The 15,813-nt window shown below is 34.3% G+C and overlaps 1 protein-coding gene across 1 annotated transcript in view; it reads left to right on the top strand.

Moving 5' to 3' along the window:
- AASDHPPT (aminoadipate-semialdehyde dehydrogenase-phosphopantetheinyl transferase) overlaps nt 1-15,813 on the top strand; it is a 45,293-nt gene that overhangs the window by 26,409 nt on the left and 3,071 nt on the right. Inside the window, exons 3-5 of the mRNA XM_077113092.1 lie at nt 5,135-5,256; nt 5,883-6,044; nt 15,471-15,542. Coding sequence (XP_076969207.1) covers nt 5,135-5,256; nt 5,883-6,044; nt 15,471-15,542 — 356 coding nt within the window. The remainder of the gene's footprint in view (nt 1-5,134; nt 5,257-5,882; nt 6,045-15,470; nt 15,543-15,813) is intronic.

Raw genomic sequence — 15,813 nt, 5'->3', positions numbered from 1 at the left:
TAGGGTTTTCTTCCTGGATGAATTTGTTGTCTATCTGTTCTTTGACATTCCGTTCAGCTTTATCTGGACCTTTAGCTTAAGTTTTGTTTTAACAGAGGATAATTTTTCAGTTCTTGTTTTCTTATTTCTTGCCTTGCTTGTGTGGTGCCTTCCCCCCCCCACACACACTTAGGAGGGTCTACTTAGATATTATTGACCCCAGCCAGATTTTCTCAGACCAAACTGGCCTCCTATCAGGAGAAAAGAGTCACCTGCATCGGTTTTCCCTGAGGGTGAGACCCAGCAGGTTGAAAGATTTTCCTGTGAAGTCTCTGGACTCGGTTTTTCTTATCAGAGTCAGAATTTGTTAATTAGTTCCACAACTGGCGTTTGATTGTGCCCAGTCCCTGCTGCTTGTAAAGTCCTTTCCTTTTCCCTCTGGGAAGCAGCCTGTGGGGGAGGGGCACCCACTGCTGCAGCTTTGGGAACTCATGGTTCTGGGGGGTGCTCGCAGCTGGTCCAGCTGATCCAGACTGGGGTACACTGTGTGTCTTGGGGTACACTGTGTGTCTGGTCACTGATGTGGCCCCAGGAGCTGTTCTGTACTGTTTCTGGTTATTTAGTAGTTGTTCTGGAGGACGAACTAAAGTGTGCACGTTGTTAAGCCACCATCTTGACCCGAAAGTCCAAGAAGGCATTCTTAATCTCATGATGCCATGACCAGTCTCATCCCTAGGAGTCATGTCCCAAGTTGCCAGGGAGACTTACCAACCCTGGAAGTCATGTCGAGGAGCTCAGATGATTTTGCCTTATTCCAAGTTTCTGGCTAAATAAATTCCCAGTTAAGTGAGGTGATGAATGAAGCATTATTGTGTACACATCAACACAAATTTTAGAAGATCCACCTTCTATGGAAGCAAGACTATGTGTAATCTAGTACCTAGGAAATGAAACTATTAAAATTTCTAATATGGCTCTTTATCCAAAGTGAAATTTTAATACCTTGAAGCACACAAATGGACATTGTTCAATTTCCCCAAAATAACTGCACCATTTTCTTTAATAAGAGTAACAACTTTTTAAATTTAAGATGCTTTACTTTAGCAGTGGTGACCTGATTTAGATAGGCTTTGAGGCTCTGGTACTAGTGGGAGGGTATTTTCATAGGCCTCCAATAGCTGATAAGGATATTGGCTCTAAGTTATTTTGTTATAGAATACTACATATCTAACACTGCTTTTCCTATCAATTAAAACAGGGGTCTGGTTTTTTGTAAACTTGCCTAGTTCTATATAAGTTTTTCACTTACATGTCTTTCTATTGTATATATTTCTTATTAAATTCATTAGTGTGCTATAGGATGATTAAATAGAGGAAGGTGATTGACATAAATTGTTGTATGATGGAATTATTATGAGGATTTGCCAGCTTTTATAGTCTCACAATTATGCTGTCTTCAGATAGTTTGAGGGGCATATTTACTGTTCTGATTTTTTTTTAGTTCCAGTTTCCTAGATAAACTACTTGACAGAATATTCACCGATGTTTTTGCATCTAGATGCCACAGTGTGGTGCTGTTGTGCTTTGGCTGAATACTTAAAAATCACTTTTTCCTGTCTGCTGTCAAATCTCTTATTTTGTGGTGTAGATAAAATGCTTCTCAAAATCTATGAAAATGCACTCTGCCCTCCATTGGATACTTTTTTTAGCTATATGTAATCAATTATGTTATTTCTTTCCAGTGATTGTGGTAGATTACTTTTAATGTTAACCAGCTTGTTTTTTATTAGCTTGCATATTTAAATCTTTTTCCCTTGATTGCTTCATCAAATTTAGTTAAAAGTCAGAGGGCTTCTTTGGAGGTTATGAAATAATAACTGATAAAATGATACTGTAGTTCAATGAGTCAGATGAACTTGAAATGAATGAGGATTTTTGTCGATCTAAAAGGACCACATATCATTGTAAGGTTACCAGAAATATTTTTTATTTAAACAAGAGGAGACCATTTTGAATATTTTGAAGTAGAAGAATTGTGAAGTCATTTTGTGGAGAACTGACGTTTGGTATTTTCAGCCTTTGAGAGAACTGTGTTAAAGCTGCTTACTATAGGAAAATGATATACTCCCTGTAAAGGTTAGGACCATGTCTGTTTTGCTCATTGTGATGTTTGCATATTTTTAAAGTGAGTGATCATAATAATAGGAGTTATAGTCCTTTGTTGAATTTTTGTGGAGCAAGTTAATAATTAAACACCAGTAAAGAATTAAGGAAGGGGATTTGACATCTGCTTTTTTCCAGGCATATTTTTCCCCATAAGAAATGCTGCAGAGAGTGTGGTGGCAGCTCTCACTTTCAGAGTTATCAAATAGTTGAAAATTTCAGATTTTGGAATTGTGTGTTTTAGAAATAGTAGTTAAAATTAGAGTAGGCCAGCTAAGTTAATAAGATCGGTAGAAAGCCTTCAAGGATTTCTCTAAAAATAATGTAACCATGAGCTGAGAAATACAGAGTAATAGAGCATTTAGGAAGAATCTTAACAAACATTAGGTAACATTTGTTTATTCATTCGGTAAATATATGTGATTCACCTATTTTACTACCTCAGGTCAGGCTCTCTGATAGTTGTTAGGCTGTATGTGAAGGAAAGAACCATGATCAGTATGTTTTAGGCATTTGTTCAGTACGTGTTTGTGTAATATTTGTACATATTCTGCATGTAAATGAATGATGATAGAAAGTCCATTCTTAGTAGTAAAGATAGACAAACATAATTTTCTTATCATATTCTGGAGAAATATGATAAGAAACCCACATTATGTATTTTAATTTGTATCTTAGCCCTTAGTTCTGAGAATCACATCCCTTGTAGTTGTATTTTCAGGTTTTTTGTTGTTGTTTTTAAAGCTGTTTTGTCCTTTATAAATGTGGAGATTAAGTTACAGTCTCAACGGGAAATTCTAAAATTCTATGGTTCTAAATCCCTGAAGAGAGAAGGATGCTGTTAACTCAATCTTTATGTCTTCTAGAACTGCACAGTCCAATATGGTAACCACGAGTCATGTGTGGCTACGTAAATTTAAATTTAAACTAATTAAAATAAAAAATACAGATGTAGAATATTGTTTTAATCACAAAAATTTTCCTGAGCAGCACTTTTGTAACTACTTGTAGCATGCTCTCAAAAAATATTTGATGAATATAATTTGTTTATCCCATTAAAATAATTATTCTAAATAGTTTATGACACATTCAAATTGCAAAAAATTGCAAATTCATTTTGTACATCATAGTATGGTGAATTGCATGAAATGTTTCTGTCAGTACAGGTAGGAATGATTTGGTTCTTTGTTTTTGGTGGTGAGGCAGGGAAAACGATAAGAGGGAATGTGGTAGGCAGGCAACATAGTTCTTGCATATCCTATTTGGATATGAGAGAGACCCTACTCTGTTTATTAAATGAAGTTAGCAAAATGATTAGATTTCGTTCGCGTTCCTAGGAAAAAAAATTAAAACTCTGTCAGGTACATCGAACATTTATATTTAAAGAATTATGATTAAGAAGAAACCAGTTTCTTAAATGAAAAAAATAACTTTTGCTACTTACCCTTTCAGTTGACTTTTCCTCCTTATACCCTAAATTTGAAAGAGTGAAACTCTGACTGTATTTTATGTTTAAAGTTTCTTTGTAATGTTTTCCTTTAAATAGTATAATGGAGAATTATGATCCATTAGTTTCTCAACAAAGACATATAGAGGATATTTTAAAAAATTTGTTTTATAACTGGAAGTTGGCATTTTACTGTAAGCTAATGAGAGTATTTGCTCTATGTAGACTTTTTAAAAAGTGGTTCAATAAAATGTTTTATTCCTTCTGAAATAGTTACTGCCATAAAAATGCTGTGAGAACTCTACAAAAAGAATGGTGCCCCAAATAAAACGTTGTTACATACTTTATCGGTGCCTTACATTTTTTCCTGTGCCTTGCATTTTGTTGCAGTACTTATTCATAATATTTATTGGTACCACAGAGAGGGGCTCTGTAGTTTTGACCTCTGGCCCATTGAAAGCCATGACATACTAAAGAAAAAAAAACTTAAAATACTAGAAACAGCTGTGTATTCTGTTGTTATATATATTTAGTTTTCTAGGGAAGAAGATTATCGAAAGGTCTTTAAAATTTTTTTCACCTCTTAGTCTAATGTATTCCTTATTTTAGTCTAGTATCACAAAAACAGTGAATGTTTTCATTTGAGTCGGAAAAAAATCTCTTTACTAACAAAGAAAATTTCTGATTTTTTTCCATTCTTACTTCTGTTTCTTAAAATTGAGCCAACTCCCAGGAGTGTAATCCTGAGAATACTTGCAAAGTTACTGTCCAGGATGGTGATTCTTGTCAAAGTGGAGGGGTCCTCTAGTCTACCACATGGTTCCCAGTGCACAGCATTGTAAATGGCTTGGTGAGTTCCCTAAGCCTAAAAACAATGCCAGCACTTAGCATCGTACCTCTGTTAGACATTCAGTAAATACTTGTTGAATTAAAGAATGAATCCTGGGATAATTTCCATGTTTAAAAAAAAATAAGCCCATGTCACATTGGCATCTCAGAAAAGAATAAGAATTAAAAACTTTTTATTTGGAGAAGTCATATTAGAAAATGTGTTGATAAATAATTACTTTGAAGGAAATAAGTGTTTATTTTCCGAACACAGTGATGTCTTAAAATAAAAGAATGATCTTCAGCTTTCTGACAGTTCCAAAAAATTACATAAAGGAATTGTTCCCTTTTATTCTTGATATGTAAAGTAAAATTTTAAACCTCGTGATAATGTGGATTCTTTGATAAACATTTGATCACATACAGGAAATTTTCTCCTAATGATTTAGAATTTATAACAGGACATGTATTACTATAACCATATGTTTTTTCTCCTTAATTAGATTTAATTTAATAATTGATAGAATTTCATTGGCTAATATTAAGCCATTATTCTGTCTCTGGGCTAAACCCTGCTTCTCATGGTGTATTTTTTTGTTTAGGATTATTATGACTATTCATTAGTAAGATTAGCCTATAGTTTTCTATTTTGTGCTCTCTTTAACAGATTTGGTAGTAAAATGGCTATTTTTAATATTACACCTTCTCTGTTGACAGGCCGTGGTTCAATTCCAGAATTCTTTCATATTATGAAAAGAAAGTTTACCAACAAAGAATGGGAAACAATCAGAAGCTTTAAAGATGAATGGACTCAGCTGGATATGTTTTACAGGAATTGGGTATAATCTTTTTCCAATTTTGAGAGTAAAAGTACATAATGATTCCATTATCTTTGTTAAATATAGGAGCAAAAGTGCTTTTTACCCAGTAGTTAATATAGTGTTTGAAATAGATAGTTCCTTACTTAGGAATGTCATGATTTTTGTGTATACAGTATGACATTATAAAGACATTTATTTTAAGAAAATTCTACCTATATTTAATGCCCAGTTAGAAGGTACTTATTCTTCAACTAAAGCGTAACACTTTATCACCATTTATAAATATTTTCTGTTTTGAAGCTACTCATACACGTAAGACCTTATCTAATGGACATCTCCTTAGCATTTGCCAAATGTCAAAAGACATTAATCTTTTCATAAGTTAGTTAATTTAATTTTCATAACAACTTTATGAGGCATCTACAAGTATCCCATTTTACAGATGAAAGAATGGAGGCACAAACAGCTTAAATGATTTTTTCTTATATTATGCAACTAATTTATCTCTATGCTGTTACAAGGGGAAAAAATAAATGTGGCTATAACAGTGTAAAGTTGAAAATCCAGATGTACTGGGCCTGTAGCTCTTAGGAAAGTATCTACCAAATACTCTGTGACCAAATATAAGTCTCTCTGTATCTTAGGCACTGAAAGAAAGCTTCATAAAAGCAGTTGGTGTTGGACTAGGATTTGAATTACAGCGTCTTGAATTTGATATATCGCCATTGAACCTGGATATAGGCCAAGTTTATAAAGAAACACGCTTGTTCCTGGATGGGGAGGAAGAAAAAGAATGGGCATTTGAGGTAAGAAATGTATTAGTAGTGTTACAACTAAGAATTTCCATATTTTGATTTTGTAGTTTGTAAAATTATTTTGGGAGATGCGAGACATTGAAATCAGACAAAAGTGGAATGCAGTGCTGGTACTCTGAGAGTGAAGTGGGGGGTACTCTTGAGAGTATATAACATTGAAAGATGAGTCACAATGAATTAAATAAAATAGGAAAGAAAAAGAAACCTGAACAGAGAAAACAGCTTTGTAAAGACCCGGAAATGGAAAAATTCTGAGTGTATAAAGAGCCAAAGGAGACTGCTTTGGCTGGACAATGATGAGGGGATTTCAGAGAGGTTCAAGATGAGGTTGGTAAGCTCATGCAGAGCATTATTGATTGGGTTAAAGCTTTTGATCTTTTTCTGTGTTTGTTTTCTGTTTCTAGCAATTCTTTGTTGCTGGAGAGAGAAAGCCAACACAAACTCAGTTTAAGCCAAAAAAGAAATTATAGGCTACTAGAATGATTCATATAAATGGTTCTCAGAGTTAGCTAGAATTAGGACCTTATTATCTCCTATTTTTTGCCTTTCTGTGTGTCTTGGCTTCAGTTTTCTCCCATCCTTGCTTCTTATTCTCTATTCTAGCTTTTTCAACTTCTGTGGTTTGCGTGGCAGGAAATATGTCTGCGTACACTCCAGTACTTACAGTTAAAAACCCAAAAACACTGGTAAACCTTCTTTCTGTTCCAAGCACAAAAACACTGGTGAAGTGACCCCCTGGCCTAGATTGGATCAGGTACTTATCTCCAGACTGGCCATTGGCCAAGGAATTCATCTATGATTGGTCCAGATTGTGTCAGGTGTCCAGATCCCAGTGAATGTATTGTATTATTTATACAATTGTTCGTGGTATAATCACTTGAATAGTGTTCAGAGAGGGCATTTCCCAGAATAAAGGGAAATGGTGATGAGTGAAAAAATAGGGGGTGTTTACTGATTATCTCTTCAGAGTTGTATTTTAGGAAGTCCACCAAGTTCCACCTGTGATGGTATCTGAAGGTTAAGGGAGTGAAGTATCAAAGATGTTATGAGCAATTTGGTGATTTATTTGACTACCTGTTGAGATGGAGAACTGGGATATTAAGTTTGAGATGCCATAGAAATACCCAAGTGAAGGTGTCAAGGGCTGGAGACAAAAAGTCATAACTGTTAGCATATGAATGGTAGTTGAAGCTGTGGGATTTGAAGTTGAAGCTGTGCAATTAACTAAAGAGGGTATAAATTGAATCTATGAAGAGAAACTTATAGTTAAAGCTACAGGATTACCCAAGAAGAAAGTTTAAAGTGAGAAAACAGGTGGCCTAGAACAGAGCCTTGAGAATACTGCTTTTTTAATAGTAGAGGAGAAAGAATAACCAAAATGGTAAGAACTGTAAGAGTGGTACGAGGGGATCAATGGGAAGAAAGTATTTAAGAAAGAGAGTTGTGTCAACTGCTGAGATAGAAAGTATAGTAGGGATTCTATAAATTAAAAGAGTAAATTATATTTAGGATGGTATTTTAAAAGGTAGGGCGATTTAAAAAATTGTTAACCAAAATTATGTACTTTCATACTTGAAAGGGCAAGCTCAGTCATACGAATATTCACTCATAGAATCCTTTATTCTTAATGATGCCAGATAAAAAACTTTTACTATACATTTTGAAATTTACATTTAGTTCTTACATTCAATAGAAAATAAGTTGTGTGTTGATTATATCATTATTTATAACTAGGGAAAAGTCAGAAACCATCTGTCTTAGTTTGCCAGGCTGCTATGACAAATACCACACAATGGTTTGGCTTAAAAACCAAGAATATTGGCTCACAGGTTTAGAGGCTAGAAGTCCAAATTCAGAGTATTGGCAAGCTTCACTTTCGCTGACTAATATAGTGTTCCAGGGCTGGCTTGTCGCAGTCCTTAGAATGCCTTGGCTTGCATCTCTGTCTCTTGCCACATGGCGATCTCTCTCAGTTTGTGTCTGCTCTTCCAGTTTCCACTGACTTCCACCTTCTCACTGTGTAGCCTTCTTTGTCTTCTGTATTTCTTCTCTTTTTATAAGGCCTCCAATAATATGGATTAAGACCTACCCTGATTCAGTTGACCACACTCTTTACCCACGGGAACACAGGTTTAGATTTAAGAACATATGCTTTAAGGGAGTACATAATTCAGGCTGCCACATTACATGATAAGAAAATCTTGGAGCAGATTAGGTTAGCTTGCAGCCTTAAAGATTATGCTTATAATAACTTGTATCAATGTGGAAAAGGCTGCTTATATTAAACACATTGTTATGGGCATAATGTTTTGTTTGCACTTTAGTGAAAAAAAGAATCTTTATAGCTGGAAAACAAATGTATATGTGAAAAAAAAGGCAGGTTGGAAACACAATAATTGTTGTTTGGAGACAGATAGGTTTTAAGCAGGGTTAGAATTGTAACACTAACTTTTTACTTTAGGAATTATTACTTTTTTTTTTTTTTTAAAGACTATCCTGTTAGTGAACTAATTAAAATTTTGTGAGGAAATACCATTTATTTTAGGGTAGATTTTATTTAAATTGTATTAAGGATTTATTTCTAGGTAAACTCTATCTAATATTTTTCTTGCAATAAATCTTATTTTTGTTATTCACAGCTTCTTAGATGAAGATTTCATTTTTGTAAAATATACTACATATTACAAAGTAATTTGTTTACATTTTTCCTGAAATGTATTACTTTATGTTTAAAAGTTAACTGAATTAGCATTAGGTAGATAACTTTTTGTTTTGCCAGATTTAATTAAAAATATTTGAGATCTATTAATAAGTCAATAACCATCCATTGAACTAATATCTAGTAAGGTATAAGTTTTCTTTTCAAAAACAAAGAATACGTTAAATGGAATTTCTCTTTTTGCCATAAAAAAGTGTTAGACACATATGTACAGTACTTACTAGGATAGCAAAACTGATTCAGTAACCCATTCAAATCAGCCTATATTTAAGATAAGTATGTGGGGGTGGGTGGGGTGGAGTGGGGTTGCTTAGGTGAAACACTATTAGGCCCATCTCTGTGTCGTCACTGAAGTAGAGTAGAGAGCATAAGTAAGGAGAGTTTGTAGGAAAACTCGACTTGTGTTCCCAGAACTTTGGACCTATTGTGAAAATAGTCTCTGGTACTTTTCAACTGGAGAAGTATGAAAGCAGTAAGATTCTGGCTGAAGTAGTCCTAGTATGCAGAATGAAGTAAGGAGAGTCAGCAGCTGGGCCAGCTACACTATACCTTTTGGGGGCACAAAGATGTCTGAGTTCATTTACCAAATAGATGTTGTAGAAGCCATTGGACTTGAAGCACCTTGAAACAATTCCACCCAAGAAGCACCACAAATGAAAGAGCGACAGAGGGCATTCTACTGTTAGTTGCTGAGGGCAGGAATTACAGGAAGTCATCTATTAAATACATTTCTACCTCCGGGGAGTAGTGCAGGGCTAAAAAAACTGGAAGCAGTTCTCTGAAAATTCCACAGATAGACTCTGTGATATAACAGAAGGTTCCAAGAACTGAATGACAACAGCACTCATCATTACTTTGCCCCTTTCCTCCAATCTCCTTCCTCTCTGTCTTCCAATCTAATGAAACCAGAGTGGAATAGAAATGGAAAAGCAAGGCGAGGACAAGAGGAAGAATGTGCATGCATTCTAAGTCTAAAATGGGATTTTTACAGTTGAGAGTGATTGAAGAACTATGTGATTTGTCTAAGACCTTGTGCAGGAGCTGGGAAGGGAGATCCACCAGGGCATATTTGAAAGCATCCATAGAAGAATGAAGTTCTGTACAGAATGTAGCGTTCTATCCACAAAATGTACCAGTTAGGAAAATATGAATAATTACTTAAAAAAAAAAAGTACTTTAGATGCATGCATTGAGGTACCGATTTTTCTTTTTTCGAACTGTAAACAGGCCTAGGTGGGATGAGTGAATTTAACAAGTCTGGCAGTGTGGATGGCCAGAAACCAGGGACTGAGGGGAAAGTGGGAAGCATAGACCCAAAGAAGGCATCCCTGGAGTCAAGGAATTTGCAGATAGGAGGTCCTTGTCAGCGCATCTCCAAGCTGTCCCACAAGTTAAAGATCTAACCTTTAGACATATAACTGAGAAAGGGTTATGATTTCATTATGCAACCATGACAGTCAAGAATGATCTTCATAGCCCTTTACCTCTCTCCACCATCTTCCCATCCTCACTCACACATTTTCATTTCACCCATGCTATATGACTATAAGCAGCATAATGAAAAGAGTAGATGGAATTAGAGACAGAAATAATGCGGTTTCCTTGCCTAATGGACGCTTCCAACCCTGAATTAGATTTAAACTAGAATAGGTTTATGGAAGAAGCTCTGTGTCAGATGAGTGTTAACACTTAATTTGGATCCAATAGAACAAAAGTTTTGATACAGAGAAAATTTAATACTTGAGAGTGACCAGAAAGGTCATATATGAGATCTGTTCTAGATTTCACCCAGGGAAAGGAAAAAGTGAGTTGTTAGTATTTGTTTAAAGGTAAATGGTATGAGAAAATGAAATTGCCTTCTATTCTCACAGTTAAGAGTCTAGCTCCTTTATAAACTAGAACAGGGGAAGGAGGTTCAGCTTTTCCCAACTTTTAATGCCTAACTCTGAATGAATGATTTATAGACAGTCTGTTAGCAGTCTGCTTCCCTCCTCTTATTATTGCATAAATAATACTTCCTGAAACTGCCAGTGTCATATTCCCATTAGCCCCATGACTAGTTTTTTTTTTTCATATCTATTTGGAGACTAAATTTAAATACATAGACCATTATAGAAAGTGGTTATTGCTTGGACTGGATACAGGAAAAATCCCTAATAGGCAGTGAATGCCAGGGACTATGGTTTTTATTAATGATACATGTAATCATTTAATAACTGCGAACTGCCTCAGACTGTGATATATTTCCTCTTTTATTGTAAGATCTGACTACCTAAAAAAAAAGTCTCATTCCAATAGGCTGCATTAAAAGAATTGCTTGCAAGATACCAGAAATAGTTTGAGGCTGCATATAACTGTCCAACTCCACGTTTTAACGTGGGGAGTATCATCTGGTGCCCATTATGTGGTGTAGAAGGCTAAGAATAAAGTCCTCATTAAAGCACAAATAAGGACAGTGTCATCATAGGACATAAGATAAAATTTTGCATCCTAAGAGAATAAGGAGGAATTATTTCTTTGAAGATTCAAAAGCAGAATATGAATGTGAAAATTATAAAGAAACTGAAGATTAAAAAAAGGAAATCTGCTTGGTATCTTTGATAGCATATGAGAAGAGAGAGTCTTAAGAACAAGCCTGTTTTTAAAAGAGAGCTGTTAGTGGAAGGTAAATAATCTTTGAGAATGTTCCAGTTTGCTAGCTGCTGGAATGCAGTATTACCAGAAACGGAATGGCTTTTTTAAAGGGTAGTTTAATAAGTTGCTATTTTATAGTTCTATGATTGAGAAAATGTCCCAATTAAAGCAAGTCTATAAAAATGTCCAAATCAAGGCACCCAGGGAAAGGTACCTTGGTTCAAGAAGGCCGATGATGTTCAGGGTTTCTCTCTCAGCTGGAAGGGCACATGATGAGGTCTGCTAGCTTTCTTTTCTGACTTCTTGTTTCATGAAGCTCCCCAGGAGGTGTTTCCTTCTTTATCTCCGAATATCTCTGGCTGGTGGACTCTGTGGTTCTCTTGGCCTCGTGGCTTTGCTCGGCTCTGCTGTGGCTTTCTTGCCGTTCTCAAAAGGCATTCTCTCCAAAGATGTCTCCTCTTTTATAGGATCCCAGTAAACTAATCAAGATCTATGTAGAATGGATGGAGACATGCCTCCATCTAATCAAGTGTAATACCCACAATTGATTGAGTCACATCTCTGTGAAGATAACCTAATCAAATTTCCAATCCATAGTGCTGAATAGGAATTAGAAGAAACCGGTGCTTCCACAAGACTGATCAGGATCAAAACATGGCTTTTCTAGGGTACATAAATCCTTTCAAACCCCAGCACTGAGACCATCTGGAATAGTGTGTAGAAAAGAGGACAAAGGACTAAACCGTGGAACAGATAGGTTAAATGCACTTCATTGCGATCCTCTGAAAGTAGACATTTTTCAAGTGTCTATCTTTTCCCTTTGTCTCTCATGGATAAACACTCAGGATTAAGGTCTCAAGTACTCCAGCTTTGTCTGTCTGACTACCACATCTTTCACTCAGTTTCTTCTACACTTCAGCCTCCTTTCTCTCACTGCTATACATCTTTATTTAAAAATTTCACATTTGCTTTTAATGGTATCATTGTGTAGTTGTCACAAACCCAAAACCATTTTTGGTTCCTACTCCTCTTCCTTCCCTTGTCATACCATTCAGTTTAGTTAACTGATGATAGTCTCCAACAAAAACTTTCCAGCTCCTGCCATTTCCCTCATAAAGTCTTTCTTTACGTCTAACTTAGACCAATGCAGTGGCTTTCTAATTGGTTTCCTGTTCCATTATTTTGTCCCAGCCTGTTTTAGTCTTTAATCATCATTTTCTTTATGTATACTCCACATTGCAGCCAAATTGCAACCTGCTCTTTCTTGAATATCCCCAACTCTTTCCTATTTATATTCTTTTATTATATAACTTTCCTGATGTCCTTTCTGCTTTTTCCTTAACAATTTGAGTACCTTCTCTTTATTTCCTCTAAGACCATACTTTTTTTTTCTTATGGCATACCAAATTTTGCCTCATATTCTTTGTTATTATCTACTGGGTAAGTTCCTCAGTGCTTCTTTGAGCAGATAGGATTTTATTTAGCATTTTTTTCTTATAGTCCTAAAAGACTAGCTTGAACATAATCAGGAATCTATTATTTAATGCAACAACTCCAAAGAATTTTTCATTTACCTGGATATTGTATCTCACACATGGAAAAATACCACTCTAGAAAATAAACACAAAATCTTATGCCATAAAGAATCTCATATTTTCAGAGGCTCTCAATTTGCATACCCAGTTTTTGTTGAGAAACTTTCCACCACAGAGTTTCAAAATGATAAGATTAGATGAAACAGAAATTCGTTGTTTTGCTGTTGAAAAGAAAGAACTTAAAACTAGAAATGTTAAAATTTATGACAGATACATTTTCTAATACTTTGCCATTGGGAAAAATAGTAAAATAGGAATGTTTATTTTAAGTTATAGCTTAAACTTTACTTTGATGCCTAATGTTACTCTTTGTGTTTTCTATAACTATTGTATATTTTGTTTATAAGATGGAATAGGTATTTAGAATACGACATGGAATTTTATTGAAACAGATTAATCTTAAATTTAATGCTAAACTGTCCCCTGAAAAGATAAAATATTGTTCCTTTTGAGTTTAATAGAGATTAATTGGGAAATCTTCAAAGTCACAGTGTTTTTATGGATAAATATTTAAAAGTTTAGGAGTCTTAAAAATTTTGAGCCTAATACCTTTAAAACATAATAAGTTCAGTAGCATTAAATGAGCTAGCTAATTGTCTAGTTAGCTTGCTTGTTTCTTTCCTTTTTTTCAGCCAATATTTATGAATATTGTCCTAGACAGAAAGGACTCAGGACAAAGTCCCTGGCCTCATAGAGCTTTCATTCTGATGGGATATTAGAATTAATATTTAACATTGTCAGATACAACTTTATAACAGTAAAGTCCATGACACAGTTTGATAATTGAGTCATTCTAAAATAGTTTCTCTAGTTTTGTTATGTCAAATTTCATAATTATAATGGTGCTGATAAGATCTGAGTAGATATGATGAAACTTTATTTTGAAATCAGTCTCATTGAATTTTGATTTAACAAGATAAGTTGATAAAGTAAGCAGACCATTTTGGTATTTTGCCAACAAGCTAAGTGAAACTGGTTATTGCCCAGAAGTCTCCCTGATAATTGCCTTAAAACACTAAAGAATTGTAGGTTCAGGTTATTTGCCAAATGTAATTGTAGACAGAACATCTATCTGTGTATGTTAGAGTGTTCATACAGTACATTCAATGTAAGGAATTGAGGAGGATCCCTTCTTATTCACATATTACTATTTTTATATCAAAAAATAATTTTATTTATAGTTAATATTTTGAGCTTGTGTTTAGTTCAAGGGAAAATATTTGTCTTTGTTTTCTGTCATGATAGGACATGACAGTCTCTGTGAGTACCTCACAGTCATAGATATGCTCAGATAATGAATGCATAGACTATGCATTCCTTAATAACATTCATTAATGTCCAGCTGTTAATCATACATATAGTTATACTTTAAGTATGACTTTAATTTATTAAAATATTCTATAAAATTAATAAGAGCTCTGTGCCAGAATTTTGAAGAATTGTTTTAATATAGGAGTTCAGGTTACTTCTTTCCAAAACTTAGGTGGTCATATTTTTTTCCTCTTTAAGCATATTATCTTAAACTTATCCTTATTGTATTTCATTTTTCACTAATTTGGATGTTTTAGAGGTGTGAAGGTGTGATGAAGATAAAGTATGAATTTTTAATAGTTCATAATATACTCTAGTCACTGCCTTGTATTCAGTATTAAATTTCCCTTTTATAAAGCCCTTCCCCTTTGTCATTCATAAGAAAAAATAAAAAATTGCATCTTTAAGTCTAAAGTATAAATTTCTACCATGTTTTTCCATAAGTTTATAGTACATGGTTAACTAAATGCTTACAAACCAATGCTACAATCTGATTTTTTTAAGTATACCCTTAAAAATAAGCATATGCAAAATTAACATAACCACTGAGGGGCAGGTGAACATCGTGTGCTTTTAGACATCTGCCTCTAGACAAGACATATCACTTATGTAGTATTCTGGTTGAGAATGCATAATCTTAAGTTTAATCATTAAAAAACTTCAGACAAATCATAGATGAAGTGTTCTATTAAAAAGAAAAGAGGTGGGGCTTGTATTTAAAATTATTGATGATATAAAAGATAGGCTATTAAAAAAATTCCCAATTAAAGGAAGCTAATGAGACATTGCAACTGAATGTAACACTTGACCCTATGCTGTCTCCTGTTTCAGAAGTGGGAAATGCTGTAAAGAACATTACTGGATGAATTCACAAAGTTAGGAATACAGATAGTAGATTAAAGTGTTTCATTGGTAACTCATCCTTAAATGGTTTAGGGAGAGATAGGGGAATAATGTGTGTGTGTATATATGTGTGTGTGTGTGTGTGTGTGTGTGTGTGTGTGTGTGTGTGTATGTGTGTATATATATATATATATATATATATATTCAAGCTCTCTCTTATACATATATAAGAGAGAGCTTGAAATTTAAGAATTGGAGACAAAAGTTTGTCTAGTTTTACATATTTAGTAATTTGTAATTAATTTTATTTTGCAGGAAAGCAAAATAGATGAGCACCATTTTGTTGCAGTCGCTCTTAGGAAACCCGATGGATCTAGACATCAGGATGTAAGATTTTAGGATTTCTTTGACTTTTTTTAAAATAAGCATGCATCAATGTCGATATTGTTCTTTATTGATGGAAATAATCATTTGATTTATATCATGTCAAATCTTTTTATTTTTTAAAGTTATTGATTTAAAAGTGTTTTCCATTAGCAGATCCATAAGATCATTTGAGATTCCTCAGAAACTGTAACTCATCACTTGTTTCTTCACATTCAGTTACGCTTAAATATTACAAAGAAGAAATGTTCATAGCATTCGTCTTTTCAATAGA

This window comes from Tamandua tetradactyla, chromosome 8 (genome assembly GCF_023851605.1).
Source record: "Tamandua tetradactyla isolate mTamTet1 chromosome 8, mTamTet1.pri, whole genome shotgun sequence".
Classification (NCBI taxonomy): Eukaryota; Metazoa; Chordata; class Mammalia; order Pilosa; family Myrmecophagidae; genus Tamandua; species Tamandua tetradactyla.
The sequence above is the reverse complement of the archived record's forward strand: the minus strand, read 5'-3'. Positions and strand labels throughout refer to the sequence as shown.